A 25,711-nucleotide genomic window follows, 5' to 3' on the forward strand; every position below is an offset into this window, starting at 1 on the left:
GATAAAAAGACTATGTCTAGTTACACTCTATCTGATATTCACCGTTGATCTCTCTCTCTCTCTCTCTCTCTCTCTCTCTCTCTTTCTCTCTCTCTCTCTCTCTCTCTCTCTCAATTTTAATTTCAGTGACAAAAACTGTACATTTGTATTGCAAAATCATTTGCAGTTGGGCTGCTGCAAATAGTGCAAAAAACGAAGAAAAATAAACAAACTATATAGTGCAAAATTAAAAGTAAAATAGTAAGTTATAGAAATAAAAAAAGAATAAGAACAAAAACTTAAACACAAAGTTAAATAAAGCAGTAATATACTGTAATATACCAATATACTTTAAGTCTCTTTTATATTTAATGGAGACATTTAGTCAGGTCAGATTGATTTCTCTTATATTATGACATGCAGACATATTGTGCTGCTAACAAACAGCAGTCCTTGTGTTCTCTCTCTTTGAATTAAAGAAACAAACCTAAGTCTATGAATGTCATCACACTTAAACGAAGAACTTCTAAGTGTCTATGAACAAAGATCAATAAAGTTATGTAAGTTTGAATCAACATGGCGGCACACGCGTCGCACTTGACAACGGGGTGTCTTTTAAGATTTATTTTAAAAGAGACAAGCTTGTCCAAAAGAGGTTTGTGTGCAGGGTTCAACACAGTTAGAGGTGAGCATAAATATTAATCTGCCTCGTGCATTATTAATTACTGAAATTATTGACGTTATAACGCACTAGCTCAAATACAACGTCTTTACAATGTTATAAAACATGAATTAATTGTTACGGACCATATCTATGTTATATAACTATTAAAAGAAGCTTATTTCAGAATAATAGTGTTTAACAACTTCCCTATATCTCTTTATTAAGGTTGTTCATCATTATGTGGAAGACTTACAGCCCTGTCGGCATCTTGTTGTGCCCATGAACGCAGTGTTTTGGTCAAGCATTATGACAGCCTGGTGCGCTCCTCTTCACTAAAAGAAGATGCCCAACAAAGAGCTGCACTCTTTCAACTAGAACAGTTAAAGAGAGTTATGACTGACTACAACAACATTCATATTTATCTCCCTCTGCCTAAACACAGTAAAAGTCAATCAATCTACGATTCAGAACTGGACAATATATTAAAGTCAAGAGAAAGCGAAGCATGCAGGAGAGTTTCCAGTCCTGAAGAGGATAAAGATGATAAAAATGGCACACACAAGGTATGGTTTGTATGTCCCGTTTGTGCTAAGCTGGGCTGTACACCCTGTTTACATTAAACATCATAAGAGTCCAACCTTTATTCACACTTTTAATATCACATTTGTTAAGGTGCTGTCATTTGTAGGTCAGAGGAACTTCAACACTTTTGTGTATTTGTGTGTTTATAGGGGTCAAGAGTGAGAGGAAAGCCTATTGATGTATCATAGCACAGTTCTCTACTGAGTCAGGACACCCCAGCCCTCACTTGCTGCAGTAATGAGGGGTCTTGAACAGCATAATGTATTTGCGCAATAATTAATAATTAGGCCATCATTAGTAGTTAATCACTTATTAGGCTAATTATATATCTGATGAGAGGTTGCGAAAGGCCGCTTCAGTCTGAGTTTCTGTCAATCTTTTGGAATAATGCAACTCAAACCTCAAGTTACTGTTTATTTAAAGCATTACCAGAGCAAACGGCAGTCCATTTGTTCAGTTAAAAAGATTGGAAAACAGTGCTATTCCACCTAAGAGTGTTGGCATGTGAACTTTTCCCCCTGGCAGTGCCCTGTGGAAGTGTAGTGTATGACTCCACCTTGTGGATCCATCCCTGACAGGCTCTGTGTCTTCTCCAGCTCGCTGTCCCCACTGTGTTGTTAACTCTGCTGTAAATGAACCACTGCCACTAGCTACAATAACAACTTATATAAGTGATAAGTCATACAGTGCCATTCAATATGTTAGGCCTCACTACTTAAAAGCACCATGGAAAATTATTACATTGTAACATCACTTCTAGGTTGTTGTTAAATTTATCCTTATCTTATAATCAGATTGAAACTTTAGCTTGGATTTCACAGACAGGGTCACATATTTGCTGTAATTAATATCTGCTATCTTTTATAGGAGACCCCAAAGCCACAACCTCCCTGTGGTTTCTATATCCATGGTGATGTTGGTAAGCTTCAGTCAGATTTATTAAATAGGACTTTCAACAGATTTTAGCAATGGTGGTAATTACATTTGTTGTTATATAGGCAACAACTTTATAGCTTATTTTGTGGTTTTTGTAATTAACAGGCACTGGAAAAACAATGTTGATGGATCTTTTTTATTCATTTGTGGAAAACAGCAGAAAAAAGAGGGTACACTTCAACGCATTCATGTTAGATGTACATAAAAGTAAGTTGTCTTAAAGGAGACATTTCACAAGACTTTTTAAAGATGTCAAATAAATCTTTGGTGTCCCCAGAGTGTGTAGTTCTAGCTCAAAATACCATATAAATAATTTATTACAGCATGTTAAAATTGCCATTTTGTAGGTGTGAGCAAAAATGTGCCGTTTTAGGTGTGTACTTTTAAATGCAAATGAGTGGATCTCTAGTCTGCACTAAATGGCAGTGCTGTGGTTGGATAGTGCAGATTAAGGGGCGGTATTATCTCCTTCTGACATCACAAAGGGAGTCAAATTTCAATTTTTCACATGCTTGCAGAGAATGGTTTACCAAAACTAAGTTACTCACATTTTCTAGGTTTAGGCACTGGGGACCCAATTATAGCTCTTAAACATTTTCATGATATGTCCCCTTTAAATAATTATGATGAAACATAATAGTGGAAAATATAGCAATTTGAATTTAGTCAGAGGTTTGTTATGTTTGAATTTAAGTTTTGATAGGATTTACATTTGACTTCATTTTCTGCAATTCAGGGATCCACAAACTAAAACAGAGCCTGCCAAAACGAAGGATAGGTAAAATGACAATGTATGACCCCATCTTTCCGGTTGCTATGGAGATTGCAGAGGAAACCTGTCTCATATGCTTTGATGAGTTTCAGGTGAGGGCAGGAGTATAGAGTTTGGAGAGGGGGGTGCAGGGTGTTTGTGAGTTTTTCAAGGCTTCTATTTGATGCATAAACACAATGTAAATTTGCATGTGTGGGGGTATAATGTGTCACAGTTATCACAAATATTTAATATAAAAGCTAAGGATATGTTTAAAGCACAGCCATTCCAATGCTAAATGCAATTTCTACAGTTATCTGATTGGAGTGCCGACAGTACTCAAGTTCATAGACATAAGGTTTGTTCATTTTGGAGCCATCTAGTGGAGTTACATACCTTCACACAAGTTTAAAAAATAACCTGGGAGCACTCACTAAGGAAGTTTGGGATTATTTCATAGAAAACATATATGGATGTAGCAGCAAGAGTTAATTTTATGATAAAAAACAACTTTTTGAAAAAGTCTACGAGTCTATGAGCTTAACCTGTCATCAGTACTTTTAATTTATTAAGAAAATATTTCTTATTATATTATCTTAATACACTTTTATTATTTAGTTATATACTCATACTTAATATAATCATTTTTAGTCTTTGTCTGTTTTTTATTCTATATCAGGAGTGTGATCTGGTTTCTTTTTAATAAGGTCTCCGTCATTAATGCTTTGTTATATCTTTGTCTTTGATTTTCAGACAGTTTGCAACTAACCTGTGCAGACTCTTTCTGTTCAAGAGTCTCATCTCACATAGTCTCATAATCAGTCTCTTTCTATCACTAAGGTTCAAGAGCTGCTCTTTTTATTAATGGCTTTTAAAAATAAAAACTCTTACCTTAGACCTGATCTTTATTTTTATGTCCTGGATGCATCTTGTTAATGCTTGGATGCACACCATCAATCTGCTCGACAGTCGTTGCCAATGGCAATATGGAAAGCAAAGCACACATATTTTGTTTACGATGCTTAAATGAGAAGCTGACAGCCCCTTACCAATCAGGAGCCACTGCCACTTAAGCATGCAAATGAAGCATCGAGTTTCAGTCGGCCCTTTTGCTTCCTTGAGTAAGGGGTAATGGAGAGTGACTATGGCGGGTCGCATGCATCCATGCCTCTTAAATGCTAATGAAATTTCTCCATTCTCTTCATTAGTCCGGCATCATTATCAGTAATTTGTAGCCTTCCCCTTTTGTCCCTCTTCACTCCCTTAATGAATGCAAGGCATTGAGAGAAGCACCAAGAGAGATATAGAAAAAGCAAGAGGGAGAGGACGAGCGACGAGAAAACGTTTGAGGCATTGTCTCAGTCGCCGGGTGAAATTACTCATCGACAGAGTTGTGTAAGTAAAGGTTTAAGATCAAAAGAGTGCAATTTGGCACCCGTGTGCAGCACACAAAAGTGACTCTTTGCTGCCGTAATTGGATGCTCATTTGATTATCTGCGCCGTTGTTTTCGCTGTCGTCCACAACAACGCCAAAGAGCCATGCGGAGGGCTTCCTTGCACTCAACCTGGCAATCAATACCCTGAGACTAAAACATTGTGGTGCCTGCGTAACAAACAAAAAACAAATACAGGACGGATGAAAAGGTCATAATTAAATGACTCCTTTGAAATGAAGAATAGACGGGACGGTTAAAGAGAAATCTGATCCAATTTATGCCCGTAGCACCTCATCTTTTTAGCAGACCACCCTTCCGACAATGCACACACGCGCGCGCCTTGTCTTTGCTGATATAAAAGATTCTAATTGGGTTTGATGAGGCCGAAGGTTTAATATGCAAAAAAAAGGGAAACACTTCAATATAAGAAAAACAACATATGCTGGGGGTATGGCAGTGATAAGTGTCTCTTCGTAAGAACTATGAATGACATCTTTTACATGACAAAAACGTCGCAGGCCCTACATTTGGCTATTGAAATATCCAATCAAAACACTAATAAGACCATATACAGTGTATAGCATTAAGTGTTGCACAACAAGAGTACATCAATTCTGCTTTTGACTAAATGCATTTCTGTATAAATGTATTTCAGCCCTGAGAAAGTAATAAAAAACACAGTGAAAGATGAGAGAGAGAGTCGCTAAAGGAAGATCTCATTGTGTGGTATTGACTAAAGGGCTCCTTTTGCCAGGGGAGGGTCAGCAGCCCCTGTGTTGCTGCAGATGTGTGTGAGGCAACAGCTCACTGCTGTGAAAAAGGCAACGTTTAAATGATAATAATGAATGATGATGATGAAAATGATAATAATGAAAGACCCACTCATCCTCTCGCTTCTGAGATTCAGGGACAGCTATGCCAGGCCCTCAAGAGCACAATGCGAGCGCATCTGTGCGTGTATGTGTGTGCATTTGTCTCGGTGTGGCCATCTGGCTGTCATTGTGCCACTGATTTTACCTCGAATCGCTGTTTAGTTATTTATTTATTTATGTATTCATTTATTTGCTTTTTTCAAGCTGCTTTGACCACTTGTCCTTGTCTCCAGCAGAAAGCCGCAGCTCTGTGTGGCCATTTTACAGTCAGGTGGAGTGGCTTTGTGTGGGTTCTCGTATGTGCGAGCGTGCTGGGGAGGGTGATGTCAAAGGACCTTGGCCGAGCCTGCGGTTTTAAAATGTAACGACACCTGGTTTTCATTCATGCATCCGCATGCGCACGTATGCACAAGTACACGTATATGCATGCACACAATTGTGGTCATTAGCTCAGGGGAGAGAAAGGCCAAAGGGGTGAGGGTTGTGTCTCACTAATCTTTAGCTGATACACCTGTCCCAGCTCTTGAAGTCTGTGCTGGTCCTGGTGAGTGGACAGAATGGAAACTGCTGTGTCTTTTTCCAACCCTATTTACTTAAATATATTCTTGGTCTTATTATGAATGGGGTTCACAGTTTGGCTTCGCAAAATATCTGACAATGCAAACTCTTTTCAGGTGATGTCACTAAGCCCTCGTATTTGTAACTTACTCCCCAGAACCACCCGACATAAGAGATGATGCAAATCTGATCAATTATTTTGCCATTAGACAGTGGGCTCAGGTCATAAAAAAACTGATCAAATAAATGTACTCATAAACTTAACTGCAGCTATTTATGTCAACTGATGCTGGTTGAGCAAGACGAAGGTAATAGCTGATTTGGAAGCTATATAAGCAATAATCAGTTTTTATTCTCTTTCAGGTGGTGGATATAGCGGATGCCATGATTCTTAAACAGTTATTTGAAGGCTTGTTCAAGTGTGGCGTGGTGGTTGTTGCTACCTCAAATCGACCACCTGAAGGTGAGCGGATGCCTGGATAACGTTGTGCACTTATTTTTGTAATAGCCTGATTTTTGCTTACACACACAGATCTGACACTTAAGGAAAAGTACTTTATTTCTTTTCATTTTCTCAATCAATACAGTTAACACACAGCACATATGACTCTTGTACACCTTTGCACCTTCTATTGTTTACTACCAACTTTTAAACAATAGATAGTTGTCCCTTTCTCACTCTCTGCCGTTCTTTTGTGTGTCCTGAAAGTAAAACATGTTCCTAAACTACACGTACGCCCATGTTCTAATCCAGTTTTGTACCATCTCATATATCAGGCTTGCGTTTCCTCCCTTTTACTCTTTTCTAAAGGTCACACCCCTTTAAGTCACTCTTTAGTTAATGTGTGTATTTTGATGCCATGATTCTGTGCAAGGTCTCTCACTGCTGTGCTGCTTTGTCATAGCTCCCTCCCTCTTCTGCACACCTGTCATTGACTGCTTCTCTGTGGTGGGTTATGTAAAACTAATCTAGTGTCAATGGTCAAAGTGAGTCATTCCTGTTATACAGTACTTTTTATATCTCCTTCAGATAATATATGAAATTAAATGTAGTCAGTTTTACATGTATTACATTTAAATATGCATTTGGCAGACACTTATATCCTAAGCGACTTGCAGTGCATTAAAAAGTATGAATTATTTGTCAGTATGCGTGTTCCCTGGGTACAAACCCATGATCTTTTGCGTTGCTAACACAGTGCTGAGTTATAGAGGAGCACTACAATATTTGAATTAAGTGATAAAAACCATAGAGGTGAATTATAAATAAAAATATAAAAAAATTACACTGGTTTCAGGGCTAAACATAAAAGGACTGCCCGGTGGCCCGGGGCAAGCGTGAGAGACATTCAGGCCAGTAAAAAGTAATCACTTGCCCGATCGGGCTACTGCTTCACCCTCAGTCGCTAAAATATATTTTCATTAATGTATATTATTTAACATCTTGGAAGCAGACATTAACTTGCGTAAAACATGATGAAAGAAACAATGCAATATTTTGCACAGTTTGCTGTCAGTTTACAGGTAATGCAGCAAAGTTGGGAACCTTTTTTTATTGGAACATTTATGTTGTATAGACGGTTTCAGCAGTAACAACATAAACACGCGGCTTTCATGTCATCACGTAACTTCCGGTAAACTCTGCGAAGAATAAATATCAACAAAGAACCCAAAACATTTGTTATTTTCTACGAGGTATTTGTTTAAGAGTTCAGTTTCAGCAACCATTAAACAAACAGAAACCGGAAGTAAAGTTTGGACCAGACGCTTATCGCGTCACTGCACGTGCGCCCGATCTATATGTATACAATTATATTTGACTTTTGAATTATTATTTTTAAATATGTGACACTGACATTTTTTATTGGGGCCAGTGAAAATTTTGGCAGAGCAAGTGAAACCTGAACCATAAAAAATTATTTGCGTTGAGCCCTGGGTTTGAATCGATTTTGAACTTTTTTAATGTAAACTTTGCAATTTTAAAAAGTGTATTCCAAATTGTTTTTATTTTTTACTTTCTCTAAAGCACTTTTCAAACAGAGATTAGGAATATACACAAAAAATGCATCCAGGATATTTCTGGGATCATTTGATCTTTGGTTCATTCACACTGCCAATGATTTTCCGGAATCTGTGCGTGCATTCACACACATAACGTAAAGATCCCATTAAGACATGTGACGTATTTAAAGTTCTGCATTTGGTAGTTTTTTTCCACAGCGTCTAAAGTTTGCTTATTATCCGTGATTTCTCTCGAGAATAACCAGGCGCATGCATTTTTGTTTATGACAAGATTATAAGGAGCATGTGATGCGCTGTTTTGTCATGCTGGTGAATGAACTCAGTGTGGATAGTGACGAGCTCCCTGATCTCTGCTTCAGTCCAGTTTGCTGACATTTCTTGTCATGAATGTTGCGTTTAAATCCTTACTACGGCATGCCCCTTATTTACACTGCCTCTTGTTCACAGAATGCCTTCCGTAAATGTTATGCCAATGTATAGGTCCTCTTTACGGGAGCGATCCCAAAACATTTACGGAACTTGCTTGTGTTCACACAGTAGCCTCTCTGCTAATTTTACGGAAATTTTCTGGGACCAAAGTACTATGTCAATGGGGTATAATTGAATATTTCAATCAAAACATGGGTATCTTCTTGTTTGTTTGTTTGTTTGGTTTTGTATGCATCTTTATTATCCCTGTTCAATGCTTTTCCTTTTGAATTTTGACAACATCCCTTTAACTAACAGAAAGCCACTTCTTAACATTGTCTTATTGAAAATAACAACATGTTTAGCAGGTTTCCCATTCACGTAAGCTAATTTTCAATCTTGTACTGACCTATCATTACGTCTCCATCCCATCAGGCAACCTGTTTTTATTCTTATTGTGTAAATAAGTTATAATAAATAGTCACCTTCGCGAAATAATTCCCTAAACTACAAGTTATTTATCACCCAAGTACTTCCTTTTTGCTTTTTGGTATATGTTTGAGGTGCTTGAAGTAAAAGGAAAAGAGAGAGACTTGGTTGTTTGTTATTTATGAAGCTTTCAACACGCACAGCCCGTATCAATTATTAGCATTTAATCTTAAATCATATTCAATTAAAATCATAGTCTCACTGGCATCAAAGATATTTCGCCTGCTTGCCGTTTAGCGTCAAACGAGGCAACATTACTTGATGCCCGCTTGAACGTGAACAGTTACTCTTTTATCTTTCTCCATCAATCCTGGTTTTTTCTTCCTCAGCCTCATTGTTGATTCAACAGATGTCGGGTTTTTTTGCAATCGCTGTGATGTTACATTAAACTGGAGAGCGAGCATGTGAAAGAGAGTGATAAGGGGTAGAGATAAGACAGTCTTGCCGGCTTTCTCTTCCTGGTTTCAGTCTCGGAGCGCTGCTAAAGTCTTGTATGAAGTGGCCTTGTGCGACGAGTACAAAACGGTGAGCGGCAGTTACATAAAGAGATCCTCTCCTAACATTAACCAGCCACTGAGAACAAAGACTACGCTAAAACTTAATAGCCATCTTATTCCATTTTAATTAGGTGACTAATGGATAGACGGGTACACATGAAAGATGGGGGAGAGCGAGATTGCATGGAGAGAGATTGCTCGCTTATTGATATAATGATGCGGAGCTGAAAAGCCGCTAAAGAGGCTCGCGTGATTGAACGTGGTTGTTCATCTTCATCCGGAGCGGTTTGCAGTACTATTTCTTTAGGTGAAGTGAGGGAAATGGATGCACAGAGGGTGCACTTCACTTCTTAAATCTTTAAATGATGCTTTAAGTCCTTTTAGTTATGATCAGAGAGATAATGGTTAAATAAACTGTGTGCTGTAGGATTAATGCTAGATCATGTAGATGTGTTTGTTTACTTTACAGTCTGTGGAAATGCATGTCTTGAATAAATACTTGGATCAAGATCAGTTTTTAATTAATTAATTAATTAATTAATTAACGTAACTTCTCCTCATTTCACACAGAAAATGGCATTTACATTGAAGTCATAAAGGAATAGTACCCCAAAACAAAAATCTGTCAACATTTATTTTTATGTCATTCAATCCCTCTATACTTGTAGAACACAAGATATAGTATGGGTCCCAGTTTATGAAATCCCAGCTAAAAAATGTTTAGAGACATTGGCTCATTCTCTAAGCATACGTATGTACAAATTTGTGCGAGAGATGTGCGTACGGATGTTTTCACAAACAAATCGTGATCCAACAAAAACTTTCGTATCAAAATTTCTACTAAAAATTCAAGAAAACCTAAAACCATTTGTATGCAAAAATCACATACGCTATATAGCAAATACACTGCTATAATTATAAAGTTTATAATAATGTTGATGTATAAATTTACATGGTTTTTATATTATAATATTTTTGGTATTATATATTATTATACATGATCTATATTATTATTATATACATTACATATACATTATTATAGTCTACTTATTTTTGCTACACATTAAGGGGTGGTTTCCCGGACAGGGATTAGCTTAAACCAGGACTAGGCCTTAGTTTAATTAGGAAATAACTATTTTTAACAAACATGTCTAACTGAAAACATTACTTGTGTGCATTTTGAGGCAAAGTAAAGGGCACTGATGTATTTTAAGATATGTCGGTGCAAGTTGTTTTCAGTTTGGAGAGATTTTTTAAATTTATTTTAGTCTAGAACTAGTCTAATCCCTGTCCGCATTAAGATGCACTTAATGACAAATCTTCACGCTTTCCTTACTCACTTTTTAAATCTCTATATGAAAGTGTCTGCTTAATGCCTAATATAAACGTCATGTTAATGTAATGAGAAGTGCTAACGTCAATCACTTGATCTCCTGTATGTTTTATTTTAGATACAGATGCGCGTCTCCGTCATATTAATAAAATATCATATTTTTTAACGCATCCAGTACTTGTTTAATGTTACTGGGGTCGGTGGACAGCACCGGCTTCCTCCAGCGACAGCAAAACCTCCCAAATAAAAAATGCAAAGCAAAACAAATCTTTACAGATAATAAATATGATCATGGATTTCTTTTTGAGCACTTTTGCTTCTATGACAAACTGCTCTAAAATTTTCTGTGGAGCAGCACTGCCCAGCAGAAAGCCTTTATATGGAGCTGGTTTGGGCAAACCTACCTACCAACCTAATGCACGCGGTCGCTCATATAAAACACCCCAAATTCACGTAAAAACAAGTATAAGAACAAATTAATGTGCGTACGCAGAAGATGTTCGTGAGAAGTTCAAGTGTGCATATAAAAACGAAAAACGTACGCAATTGTTAGTGAATGAGACCCACTGTTTTCTACAATCTTCCTAAAGTACATGATGTAAAGAACATTCTGTAAAAATAAAACCTTGATATATTTTTATGTAAGGCCATGTAAGAAATTGAAATCAATGTGAAAGCAATTATTGAAATGCTCCCAATCTTAAAATTAGATTATGAGACTGGATTTCACATTCACATTTTGAGAAATGTCTCAGTGGTTTTGTGTACATACCACAGACGTCCATTGAGACTAATGTTGTTTGGTTACCATCAATCTTCAAAACATCTCCTTATGTGTTCTGCAAAAGAAAAAAAGTGAATTTTAATGACATTAAAGGTGGGTAAAAGATAAATAATTTTTTATGTACTACCCCTTTAAGGTACAGCAGCAAAAATTGCCCTTTTAATTTAAAGCTTGAGAGAGATGGTATATAAAAATATCATGAAAAGCTACATAAATCTCTGGTGTGGAAAGTCCTGACTAAAATACTGTGATCTCGAGGAAATATGAATTGATAAAATAACAGTATCTGTCAGTAAGTTACTGTAGGATGAGCTCATTCAGTTCCAGACTGAATCAGAATGATCATCATCTGTTTGCCAACAAGGCGTACAGTGTGATTTGATTTTTTGAGTGAAAACTGGACTTTTCAGCTAAACAGTCCCTCACTGGACTGCTTATATCTCAACATCCCTCTTTTACTATGATTCTAATATTTTCTTGCTCGCTGCAGCTTTAAACAAGCTTTTACAGCCCAGAGAGGCAGCATATACTCCTCATTGTCTCTTTACATCCGTGCGCGTGTGTGTGGCTTATCATGCCTGTGTGGCTAATTGAAGTCTTCATTCACCATGATGCTGGTTTATTGTCTGTGCCGAAAGAGAGAGACTTCTTCTCTTGAGCTCATTGTTTGGGAATGTAATGAATTTCATGTACTGCCTTTCTCCTGCGCTGCCCACAGAAATCAATTTCTGCCTCTCCTCGTCCCTTTTGTCCCTCCTCCCCTCCTGTTCCTCACTTCATCAGTAGACACTTTATTTGCCAATCGCAGATGGAAAATGACATTATGAAGAGGCTAAAGAGTGAATCTAACCAGCATCTCTCTCTCTCTCTCTCTCTCTCTCTCTCTCTCAGAACTGTACAAAAACGGGCTTCAGAGGGCTGCTTTTGTGCCTTTCATTGGTGTACTCAAGGTAAAGACAAAGTCACTCTCTCTTTTAATTTATTTATCCTTTCATTTTATCTTCCTCCCTCGCTCTTTATGTTTCCTTCTCTTCTCTGCCTGGTTTTTGATGTATTTTATTCGCAGGTAAAAACACACAACCCCATATGTGTTTGCAAAAACAGAAAAGACAGCTTTGATCATACCTGGAGATGAGAGCGACAAATAGAGAGAGAAAGTGAGAGTGTGACAGACATAGAGGCCGTTTAATGACTGGCGTGGGTTGGCTGGAATGAGACAGCATTGCATGAAACTGCTTGCATTTCAAAGTGTACCCAGCCACAGACGCCAGCGATGCTCTGATCTGCTTTGCAAGTTAATTGTATTATTTTAAGCAGGTATTGGCATTATTCTGTGTGCTGTCTGGGTAATTATCATCATCCGGCGACAGCTTTCCATCATAAATAATCAGACGATCATTTTCAGGCATTTTACAGCTGCCCACATTCTTGCACATTTGATTGATATCAGCACGCAGTGCTAAAGCAACAGCTAAGTGAGTTTTATCTTGAGGGGTCAGAGAAGGAACTTGGTTATGATAGTGACACGGAAACCATCAAGAAAGAAATATATTTTTTAATTCCAGTTCTGGCTCTTTTTTTGGACAGTCATCTTCCATCACACACATTGGACACATCAGTTGAAAAAGATGGCTTTAAAAACCATCATCAAGGCCAGTAACATTTTTCTGATGTGTGCCGTCTTGTCTCTAATCGTAATAGCGATACACTGCCTCAAGGCCCCTCTTCGCAGAATACTAAGAAGCGGCTAGACTCTTTATTCAGGTTTTGAGGTTTTTAGTTTGACCCCTTGTCTTTTATGGTCAGTGGCCCAGCACAGTCACTGTGGTTTACTCGGTCTCCGTTAAATCCCTTGGGTCCTTAAAGTCACCCTCTGTTCTGGCCTCGGTTAATCTTGCCTGGTACGAATGCTGAAAACTCTTTGCACCTCTACTGCTCAAGCTTCTTTGTTAGGCCATCTGGTTTTGGGGCAACATGGGATTGTAGTTCAGGGTAACTGGGGTGGCCCGAGTACCTCCTCTCATGTCTGGTCAACCCTAATAATGTGTGATGGACTAACTTGTGTGTGTGTGTGGGATGCACTTGCAAGCTCTTGACTCTCATTTTCCTCTTATTTATGTCTTTAGGGTGGTATATTTTATATTTCCCTACAAAATATTACTCTGTATCTTCTCATTCGTTTATATTTATTTATAATTCTTCAGTGTTTATGTATTTAATTAAATAATTCTAATTAAACATTTTTAACTTTAATTTAGCTCAGATGTTTTCCTTTTTCTGCTGTTGCCATATACATCACTAAAAAGTACATATGTTTGGCTCTGTGTGTGCGTAGTGTGTGTGTGTGTGTGTGTTTTCATGTTGAAGGTCTCTGTTGGCTAAGGATTTGTGTTTGATGATTGAATATCTTGAAGATTGAGCAAAAATGAAAAGAGGCAATTTATGTTGGATGGCCGCTATTGTTCCACTGACCTTTGGTTAACTTACTATTTCTAATATTTATTTATCTTTTCCTTGGTTTAAAACCATTTATTCCATAAATAAATATCTATTTTTAACCTACTATTTCTAATATTTATCTTTTCCTATATTCCTCTTTTCCTAAATAAAGAAGCATGTGCATGAGAAACATTTAGAAAGAAATCGTAGATTTGTATAGTTGACAAGACAAGCTGACTCATTCTTGCTTGGGTATCTGATAGTTAATTAGACAAGGCAGTTAATAAGGACAAGCCACCTTTGAGAGAAATCTAATCCGATAAAGCATTCATAGAGAGAGAAAAGAAGGAGGAGGTCGGGAAATTGCATGATGCCTGTTTTCTTTCTGTCATTATTTCTCTGTCCTATTTTATGTTTAATCCTTTGATGGTAAAGGGGTCATTTTGACCCTGTGACTTAGGCATTTTTAATGTAACTTAATGTCAGCTCTCAACCTGAAACTTTATGGCAACCTAAATACCAAAGTCAGTAAATGTTAAAGTTGGAAATTAGTTATTGATGTCTGTTTGGGGAAAATTGTGACTCTTGAGCTGCTCATGTAAGGTCAGTGTGACCCAGTAATAGCAGTAATAAATACTTTTTTTTTTTTTGCTTGCGGACAGTTTCTACTTGCCTTGCAAATTAAAAATTAATACAGTTTGTTATTATCATGGTTTCACATTTATAAAGAATCACTGATCCAATGGGGTAAGTGACAAATCTGTGACAACTGGACCAAAACTTTTTCATACTGGCCCTGGTCATCGTAATTCTTGCCCTGTACTCAGGTCACATTTTCGCAACAAATCTATTCTACACTGTCAAAAAATGGTATCTGGCTGTCACTGGGGCAGTACCCTTTAAAAAGTTTCTAATATGTACCATTTAGGTACAGATATGTATACTGTTTGTATAATTTTGGCCCCAGGACATACCTCTAAAGTACTTATATGAACTCTTTATGTGCAAAAGTGGTACTTTTTGAAAGAGTACCACCCCAGTGATAGCTAGGGGCCATTTCCCGTTGTATTCTATTACTGTAACATTCTTTAAAAATTAGATAATCTAAAAAAAACTTGATAGTGATTTTTCAGTATAAATATTGTTACCTATCTGTGTTATTATAATTATTTTAATGAAAAGGCTTCTGAAAATAACAAAAATAATCATTGGAGTACAACAATTTGGATCAGTTTCATTATAAAATCGTATCGGTCATATTATATCCCACAAACTTTTTAGAGGTGTCCTGGCATTTGTTGACAGTCCATTCACTCAAAAGATCTTTGCCAAGTCACCACTAAAGTTAGTCAGTCATGTTTTTCGCAGGGACAGATTAGGAGAAAGTGATTGTTACGGAGAGTACAAGGGCTGTGGCCTGTGGCCCCTGTGGAGGTGTGGGGGGTCCACGCTTTCAAAGCAAACAGATGTTCCAAAGGTGATGTTTCTTTAAGAGTCCTGGACAGGGCAAGGAGAGGTTGTGAGAACATTTTGAGTATGTTTTGAGAGTAACTAACAAAGCCGGTTATATGTAAAGGGAATAGATAATTAGGCGTAATTAGTGCGTTCACGTAGTTAACCACCCCCATAGCTCTCTCTCTCTCTCTCTCTCTCTCTCACACACACACACACACACACACACTCACTCACTAGTCACCTAATCTCTCAATGCATTCACTCAACACACACACACAGAGACAGAAACACAAAATCGCACACCACAGTGGTAAAACACTTTGATGTTAGAGTCGTCCCGTCCTGAAAAGCATGAAGGCACTGTTTTAAGCTGTCTCTCGTTCTCTTTATACCCCGCCCCTTATTCCAGCCCCCTTTTTCTTTTCTCCAACCGCAGAGGCTGTAAGACACACAAAGATGAATGGACGACAACCTTTAGCCCTGTCCCCCTCTGCCACCTCTTCTTTGCTCAGTTCTCCCACCGGGCGCTCCTTAAGCCAGGCTCTGTCAATCCACCCCCCTTCCTCCCAAACAGGAGGGAAAAAAGCATCAAATGTTTTCGGCTGTCAGTAATGAGGTAGTGGACCTCATCAGGGTCCAATCGCCAGCTATCCTTGGCTTTTGTTGGAGCTCAATGGCAACCCTTGCTTTGAAAAACTCAAAGGCAACTTTTTTGAGAAGTGTAGGACAGAGAGAGAGAGAGAGAGCGAGAGACGGAGTTTTTCCCTACTTCATTCTCATTCTGAATTGTTGAGCAGGGATGCTGTGGGCTTCCAAAATATGCAGCTGGGGTCGATATGAATTTAATGTGACACTTTAAATTATGACTTGATATACAGGTAGTTCATTTAAGGCCATCCATGCTATACACTGTCAGAAAAATGGCCAAAAATTGGGTCACTGGGGCAGTACCATTTAAAAGGTCCTAATATGTATCGTTTAAGTACAGATTTGTATACATTTGGTTTCAGCATGTACCTTTGATGTAGCAATATGCACCCTTTTGTACCAATATGTAACTTTGAGGTACTATTAGTAATATGAACTTTTTTGGTACAAATATTTACTTTTGAGGTACTAATATGCACCATTTTGGTACAATTATGTACTTTTGAGTTATCAATATGCACTCTTTTGGTACAAATATGTACCTTTAAGGATACTAATATGCACCCCGTTGGTACCAATATGTACTTTTGAGGTAATAATATGCAGAATTATGTACTTTTTTGAGGCATCAATATGCACCCTTTTGGTACTAATATGCATTCTTTGGTACCATTATGTACTTTTGAGCTGCTAAAATGCACTATTTTGGTAAAAATATTTACTTTTGAGATACTAATATGCACTATTTTGGTACAAATATGTACTTTTGAGGTACTTATATCCCCGCTTTTGGTAAAAATATGTACCTTTGAGGTACTAATATGCACCCTTTCATACCATTATGTACCTTTGAGGTATCAGTATGCACTCTTTTGGTACAAATATGTACTATTGAGGTACTAATATCCAGCCTTTCGGTACAAATATGTACCTTTAATGTACTAATATTCACTCTTTGGTATCAATGTACCTTTGAGGTACTAATATGCACCCTTTGATACCAATATGTATTTTGTGAGGTACTAATATCCACCCTTTGGTACCAATATGTACTTCTGGGCTACTAATATGCACCCTTTGGTATCAATATGTACTTTTGAGGTACTAATATGGACCCTTTGGTACCAATGTGTACTTTTGAGGTACTAATATCCCCCCTTTTGGTACAAATATGTACATTTGAGGTATTAATATGCACCCTTTGGTATCAATATGTACTTTTGAGGTACTAATAAGGACCCTTTGGTACCAATGTGTACTTTTGAGGTACTAATATCCCCCCTTTTGGTACCAATATGTACTTATGGGCTACTAATATGCACCCTTTGGTATCAATATGTACCTTTGAGGTACCAATATGCACTCTTTTGGTACAATATGTACTTTTGAGGTACTAAAATCCACCCTTTCAGTACAAATATGTACCTTTTAGGTACTAATATTCACTCTTTGGTATCAATGTACCTTTTGATGTACTAATATGCACCCTTTGATATCAATATGTACATTTTAGGTACTAATATTCACCCTTTGATACCAATATGTTCCTTTTGAGGTACTAATATCCACCCTTTGGTTCCAATATGTACTTCTGAGGTACTAATATGCACCCTTTGATACCAATATGTACCTTTGAGGTACTAATATGCACCCTTTGATACCAATATGTACCTTTGAGGTACTAATATCCACCCTTTGGTACCAATATGTACCTTTGAGGAACTAATATGCACCCTTTCGTATCAGTGTACTTTTGAGGTACTAAATGCACCCTTTGATACCAATATGTACCTTTTGAGGTTCTAATATGCACCCTGTTGGTACAAATATGTACCTTTTAAGGTACTAATTTCACCCTTTGGTATTAATGTACCTTTGAGGTACTAATATGCACCCTTTGATACCAATATGTAGTTTTGATGTACTAATATGCACCCTTTGATACCAATATGTAGTTTAGAGGTACTAATATGCACCCTTTGATACCAATATGTACTTTTGAGGTACTAATATGCACCCTTTGATACCAATATGTACCTTTGAGGTACTAATATCCACCCTTTGATACCAATATGCACCTTTGAGGAACTAATATGCACCTTTTCGTATCAGTGTACTTTTGAGGTACCAAATGCACCCTTTGATACCAATATGTACCTTTGAGGTTCTAATATGCACCCTGTTGGTACAAATATGTACCTTTTAAGGTACTAATTTCACCCTTTGGTATCAATGTACCTTTGAGGTACTAATATGCACCTTTTGATACCAAAATGTAGTTTTGAGGTACTAATATGCACCCTTAGATACCAATATGTAGTTTTGAGGTCCTAATATCCACCCTTCGGTACCGCCCCAGTGATAGCTGGGGACAATTTTTTTTTTGTCAGAGTATAGGATGTTTGTAACCCAAAAGGTAATTGGTTCGATCCCAGGGAACACATCTATTGAAAAATGTATACCATATAATGCACCGTAGGTTGTTTTGGATAATGCACAAATGCAATGTAAATGATTCTCGTCCTCTAGACAGTAGCCACAAATAGCTCTTGTAAGTCTCTCTTAATAAATCTTAAAATGTTTTGTTTGGTTGCAATTTCAAAGTCACTTTGGATAAAGCGCCCGCTAAATGAATACATGTAAATGAAAAAGATTAGTCAGATAGCAGATCCCACACATAAGTCTCATGGGGCCTTGTTGGAGGTTTTGACAGGCATCAGAGTTGTGTGTGTCAAAGTGCATTCTGAGTTGACAAGGACCAACAATGAAGATCTTCGAGGAGTTATGAGTCTTTAATGAACCCATCAAAGGCCATAATCATGCAATGATCCACAAGAGGACGTGTCTTCAACTGATTATACAGAACCAAGCGCTGGAATCATTACTGATTGTATTTTTCTCCCCCTCCCCTACTCACGATTGCTCAGCTTCAAGATGGTCCATCAACCGTTAAGATACACTTGTAGAAAAGGAAAGTTTGTTGAATAGAAAAAAAATGGACAGGATGGGGTGTGCGCAGGAATAACCCGATATGATGGCTGTTGGGGAAGCGTGGTTGTCGAGGCCGTGGCGGCTGTTTACACGGCGGCCTGCTGACGAGGTCGAGCAGGGTTGATGAAGTGACACTTTTCCTTTTGTGTTTTTCTGCTCGCGATTTGTCAGCCTGTCATTACGGCTGATTCAGCCAATTGGCTCGGACGCGGAACTCTGCGCTCGAGAGAGAAAAGTTGACAGCGCTGGAGAATGGGGGGAAGAGGCGAGAGATACACGAAGAAGAGGAATAGATCGCTCCTCTCTCGCTCCGTGTGGTGATTGCTAATTATCTTTAGTTCAAGGAGGAGGGTGGCGGAAAATTCACTGATTTCATAATTCGCTGAAGCTGTCATTGAGGACTGATTCAGGCAAAGGCCTCTCGCCTAAATACCACGTATTATCCACATCCTGTTAAAAATAATCACCCTTCTTTTTTATCAGTCATTTTTGTCGACGTGCCCCCAGCATTTTGTTTGGTTAGATGTGACTGATTAAAAGTTTTACCATACTGACATTTATATTCACATAACTTTAACTTTTAACTAAATATCTGTTTATTTTGGTTCTTGATTGTTGAGCAGTTAAACAGTTTAATAATAATAAAACAAACACTGAAACCAGTGCAATGCTACCAAAAGGTTTTTCTTTAAATTTCGTCCCTCATTCTCAATCAGTTGTATAATAAAGATGTATGTGACTGTTATTAAAATACGGTAATGTAAATCACAAAGAGTATAAAAAGGTTAAATTTTAAAGCTAAACCGTGGTTTAGTTCCCATGGAGTTTTATTTTAGCAATTAAAATAATTACATTAATTATAGTAATCTACATATGGCACTGTCTCCCCCTAGGGGACAATTGCAAATTGCATGCAAATAGAAATGAACTGCGTCTTTTAAAACAGTTACATTGTCAGTCTGTTTTAACCATGCCTTTCCCATACAGAAACACTGTCATACTATCTCTCTTAACTCTGGAAAAGACTACCGGACAATGGAAATGGAGCTAGCAAGAAAACTATACTACATGTAAGAAAACTCACTTTTAAAGCACAGAAGTGGACAAAAGCATTAAATTGTTAATTATTACAAAACTGTATTAAATAATAGAGAAAACTGAACTGATAATGAAAACTATGAAAAAGAGAGTAAATGCACATAAATATAATTCTGTTGACTTATTATAAAGCCTTTATCTCAGCAGCTGCTCCTTCAGGGCATGTTAATATGCATGTGTTTGTGTTACCACATGATTGTTGCTCGCTCTTATTCACACTCTCCCAATATTTGCGTTTTGAATCCAACACCCTGTTCAATTCAAACACTGAAAATTCAAACACGGGCCTTTAGCATGCACTGTTTGATGTGACCACTTCAAACCTAGTTAATTTCATATTCCATTATCTCTCTCATTCACTCGCTTTCCATAGATCAAGTGAGCCTGATGCAGAGAATGCTGTCAATACGCTATTTGAGGAACTGGCTTACAGACAAAATGATGGTAAGCAAGTTCATTTGCCTTTGCATAGCGGAAGTTTAAAGGTTAAGTATGGATGACTTGTGTGTGTGTGTGTGTGTGTGTGTGTGTGTGTGTGTGTGTGTGTGTGTGTGTGTGTGTGTGTGTGTGTGTGTGTAAGGTTTTTGTATGTTAGACTCTCTTTATGTCTAGACACAGTATTGAAGTGTTAGATTTTTCTATTGCCTTGATAATTTAAGCAATTAATGCAATTTATGTATTTCTAGCTATAAATTGTGTTTGTAGTAACCAGACCAAGGGTGTTAAATGTGCTTGGAAGAGAGGTTACCCTGAGCCGAACCTGTGGGACCATCGCAGACTGCACCTTTAAAGAACTGTGTGAGCGAGTAAGTTCAAATTTAGTGTATAAGTGATAGTTCTCCGAAAAATGACAATTTTGTCATAATTTACCCTCATGTTGTTACAAACCTGTATACATTTATTTGTCCTGATTAACACAATGGAAGATATTTTGAGGTAACCGAAACCAATCAGAACCCCATCTGCATCCATGGTTGGAAAAATTATACTATGGAAGTCAATGGGGCTTCTAATCGGTTTGGTTACAAACATGTATCAAAATATATTCCTTTGTGTTTATCAGAACAAAATAATGACAGAATTTTCATTTTTGGGTGAACTATCCCTTTAATGTGAACACATTCGGTTTATGTGAAGGCAAACAGGGCAGAAAAATGAATTTGTGTCAAAATATCTATATCAGATCCGTGCATTTAGGCTTCAGTTTCTAATTTTAAATGTTTAGGCCTAGAATTCTTGATATTGTTATTCAATTTCTAAAAAATAACAAGCACTGCCTTTTAGTTAGTCATTTAATTAAATTTTTTATATCAAACATCAACAGCATATTACTTTTTTGCTGTGGTTTTAAAATTAGCATTGAAAATCAAGAATTGTTTGTTTTTTATACCGACTTTTAAAATATCTTTAATTCATTACAGTCTTTTTTCACTTTTTTATGTTCGACTACAACCAGCAGCCATTATCTCGCCCTCCCGAAACTATTCAGTCTTCCTCTCGCTGTCTGTCCATCTATCCGTATCGCTAGGCTACACCTGCAGTGCCTTTCAATTTTTCATCACAGCCTTGTCTAGAGCTAGTCAGCCAGCTTGCTCATATGTGTGTGTGCTTGTTTATGTATGTAACCTTGGACTTGGTTTACCAGTTTGATGCTCCCTTTTTGTTCGCGAAGGAAAGAAAGAACGTGCACGCGGCTCTCTAATGGAGGCGAGGTACTGTCTCTGCGTCCTTCAGTGCTTTCAGAGCGCTGCTCACTTCAATGTACCGAGAGAGCGTGTGTACGTGTGTGCGTACTAGTATGTGTGTGTTCGTCTGAAGAGTTCTCAACTTCTTAGTCTTCATGGTCAGGCTAATGCAGTTGGGACGATGTCAGCATGTGTTAATGCGCCTTTCCACTTAATGCCCGTTACCACAGAGAGATGTAACCCAGAGGAGATGCAGAAATATAGGGCAAAAAGGAAGATTAGAGACAGAAATTGAAGAGGGAGCACATGAGATAAGAGAAATGGGTGGGTTGAAAAACTTGAAATGTATGTGTCACAGCTTCAGATGCAACATGGGTGAAGTGTCCCACTCGCTTGCTGTCAAGGTGGAGATGCAAGAATACGTGAATTTATGTTTTTCATGTGTATAAGGCTCACCTACTATCATCAAGAATTTGTAAAAAAATAAAATCACAGTTTGTATTACAAATAAATACCTTATTTAACATCTCTTTCTCTCTGTGTGTTTTTATTTGTTGGTTAAAGCCATTGGGTGCCGGTGATTATTTGGAAATCGCACGTCTTTTTGACACCGTCATCATACGAAATGTTCCTCAGCTTCGAGTTGGAATGAAGGATCAAGCAAGACGCCTCATCACACTCATTGACAACTTTTATGATAGGAAGGTAACGTCATGACATTCCACAATGCAAATTGACTTGTAAGCATGTGTTGGCACCAAAGCATCTCATTGCTCATTGTTTGAAACACTCTTATTCAGGTTAGGGTGGTGATGTTGGCCCATGCACCGCTAGATCGTCTCTTTGACCAGGGACCGATGAGTGGAGAGGAGGCTAGAGATCGGCTAATGATAGATGAACTCGGCTTGACAGATGTAATTATGGCAACCTAACTGTAACCATAAGCATGTAGACATAACATTCATTATAGCATTAGAAGCATCAGGACCAACTTGATATTATATATACCGTTTTCACAATGGTCTGGGCTATTAATATGAATGTAACATAACCAGCTCCAGTCAACGTATTTTACTATGTTAAAATCCATTCCACAAATTATTGGCAAAAACAGTGCTGAAAATGCAACAGATGCTGGCTGGGTCTGCATATTATCATAACAATAGCACAAACATGTTGACATTGAAACAAATGTTTTGCGTTCGATGCAAGTTAAGCTTTATTAACAGCATCTGGGGTAGGCTAATATTTGCTGCAGAAAATTATTTTAACTTCCCTCAGTTTATAAAAACAGACAAAATAGGGTTTGGATGTGGAAAATCGATGTTTATGGGGCAATATTGTATATTGCACTGTTATAAACATTAAAAATACATATTGAGTTTTGAGTATGGCCAAAAACACTCAAGCAGTTTCCCCGGTTTCACAGACAAGGATTAAGGCTAGACTAAAACACATATTTAAGCTGTTTTAACTGAAAAGATCTTAAAATATGCACTGCCATTGATTTGTCTTAATTTAAGCCTTGTCTGTGAAACCGGGCCTATGTGTGTTAGTTTGAGGCTTAATTCAGACACACCGGTTTGTTGGCAGAATCTATTAAAGGAAAACACCACTGTTTTTCAATATATTACTATGTTCTTACCTCAACTTAGACAAATTAATAAATACCTATCTTTGTTTAATGCGTGCACTTAATTTTTGTACAGCGCGTCATGAATGTGTAAGCATTTAGCCTAGCCCCATTCATTCCTTGGGATCCAAACAGGGATGAATTTAGAAGCCACCAAACACTTCCATGTTTTTCCTATTTAAAGACTGTTACATGAGTAGTTACACAAGTAAGTATGGTGGCACAAAACATGACGATTTTTTTAAGCGTCCTAAGGAATGAATGGGGCTAGGCTAAATGCTAACACAGTCACGACGCGCTGTACAAAGATTAAGTGCACGCATTGATAAAAGATAGGTATGTATTAATTAGTCTAATTTGAGGTAAGAACATAGTAAAATAATGAAATATGGTGGTGTTTTCCTTTAAGAGTAAAAAAAATGCTCATTTACAAGACAACATGTCAGAGACGTACTTGGGGGGTTTGCGTCTGAGCTCTTCAATAATACCAAAAAGAGGCATGGTACTGCATAACAGTCTACTACATGCTGTTTATGTGGAATAAATACCACCCACAGGAATTATGTTGCTAGCACACCTATCGAAGTATTTACCACAATGCATCACCATTTAGACATTTATAGATTTCTATTGCTAAAGTCATATGTCACATCACACATATATTTATTTATTTTAAAAACATATATGTCACAGATGCTATTAATTGAGTCTAAAATAAATTTAATCCAGGAGAATTGTTTAATTGCACTAGTACATCAGAGTTATGCTGCTTATAAACACAATACAACTAATGTATCACGATATTCTCAGTTCTTGTGTTATCTGAGTTTTTCTGTATTACCACACTGTAACTGATCACTGCTCATGTCATGTAAATATATGGTTGGTCATTGGTGGTTGATATTTATATTGAAGGTTCTGATTTCGGTCATTTAGGGTCTTTAGAATGAGATATTTCCTAATGTAAAAGTATGTTTGCATTATACATGGAACATTTGATTACTCCTAATATGACCCCATTGAAATAATTATCATGTTGTACTAGTTTACAATAATGTGCTATTTGCTCCTGTTGACAAATTGTAACATTTGTGAGCACCCATTAGACTTGCGTATGATTTGCAAATTATGCTTGTTTTATTCAGGAGGCCAGTAGGCGTTTGACATTGTTTACAGCGGAGGAAGAGACCTTTGCGTTCCAGAGGACGGTGTCACGACTCACAGAGATGCAGACTGAACAGTACTGGGTTAGGGGTGACCGGAGTTAGAAGTAAACAAAAACCCCATTGCCTTTAACAACTACCTCTATACAGAAAACATTTGCAGACCTTCCAAAACATTCAGCACTCTTCCATCACCACCGCCAGATACTGGGAGCCTTTTCTTGTTACTGTCTTAACTGCAAAGCAAAGAATCATATATATTCTTGCTGTATGCTTGCAAGACTTGAAAAAAATAAAGCACATTTATTAATGGGACAGTGCACATGCTGAGAAATGAGAAGATGACTAGTGCCCTCTAGTGGATAGTGAAACTTTGTGGCAGTTTTTATCATTCAAAAACAGATATAAGAGGGAAAAATGTTCATTGTAAATGTAATGAAAAAGTATATATACTATTACTATATATAAATAATGTGATTTATGCTTGCTTGAATATTTGAATGGATAAACATTATGAAACATTAAAGACTGGAAGTATGAAATGTTACACTGAATAGATATGAACATCCACAAACTAAAAAGAATCTGCAATGCATGAGTGATTTTAAAATTAAATGTTTTTCCTTCTGATGGATCAGCCATGAGCATCAACATGCAAACCTTTTTCTTGTTTCATTTCTCTTTTTGGTCACAAGATGTCAGCATAACTTAGTTATGTTGCTTTAACGCACCCACGTGCTTTATGTTATTGTTTTAAGATGAGAATTATGCAGCTCCCTATCTGTTCCTCTTCGAGAATGATCTGTTTTAAAGGGGACTTTCATTAATAACTACTATGTGCAAAATATGAAATAAATGTTTATATATATTAAATCAGCGTTAAAACTAAATCAGAAAATTGAATTACAAAGGACTTCATGATTAGATGTGTTAACAAAGATTAGTGTGAGGGTTTACAGTTATGTACAGTTCACCTGTAGACTTTGTAGACTTTTTATTTGTGCAGGGTTATGAGAACAAAGGAGCGAGGAGGTAGAAGGGAGACAGAAGGGGGAGGGTTGATTTTGAAAAGATAAGGAGTGAATATAGGCGGGGGTCTTTAGCTGTACTGTTTGTGCAAACCATGCGGTGTGAAATCTTTTGTGCCCAAATGAGCAAAAGCGTAGATAGGACATGCAAAAGGATCACAGAACGGTCCCGTATATCGTACTGATACGTGCGTAAACGGCACTTTGCACAATTGCTTTACATGTATTTCTATGCATAAAGGTTGGATAGATCTGCATAA

The 25,711-nt window shown here is 37.4% G+C and overlaps 1 protein-coding gene across 1 annotated transcript; it reads left to right on the forward strand.

Annotated features, from left to right (window-relative positions):
- Positions 1-525: 525 nt before the first annotated feature.
- On the forward strand, positions 526-25,234 carry afg1lb (AFG1 like ATPase b). Its single transcript, XM_065255977.2, has 13 exons — positions 526-664; positions 869-1,206; positions 2,093-2,144; positions 2,267-2,368; positions 2,898-3,025; positions 6,142-6,241; positions 12,203-12,261; positions 19,832-19,914; positions 20,316-20,386; positions 20,648-20,748; positions 22,192-22,332; positions 22,428-22,541; positions 24,406-25,234. Exons 1-13 carry the CDS (start codon positions 556-558, stop codon positions 24,526-24,528), a joined length of 1,521 nt encoding a protein of 506 aa, XP_065112049.2. The 5' UTR covers positions 526-555; the 3' UTR covers positions 24,529-25,234.
- Positions 25,235-25,711: the final 477 nt, after the last annotated feature.

The sequence above is a fragment of the Paramisgurnus dabryanus genome, chromosome 12, assembly GCF_030506205.2.
Source record: "Paramisgurnus dabryanus chromosome 12, PD_genome_1.1, whole genome shotgun sequence".
NCBI classification, from domain to species: Eukaryota; Metazoa; Chordata; class Actinopteri; order Cypriniformes; family Cobitidae; genus Paramisgurnus; species Paramisgurnus dabryanus.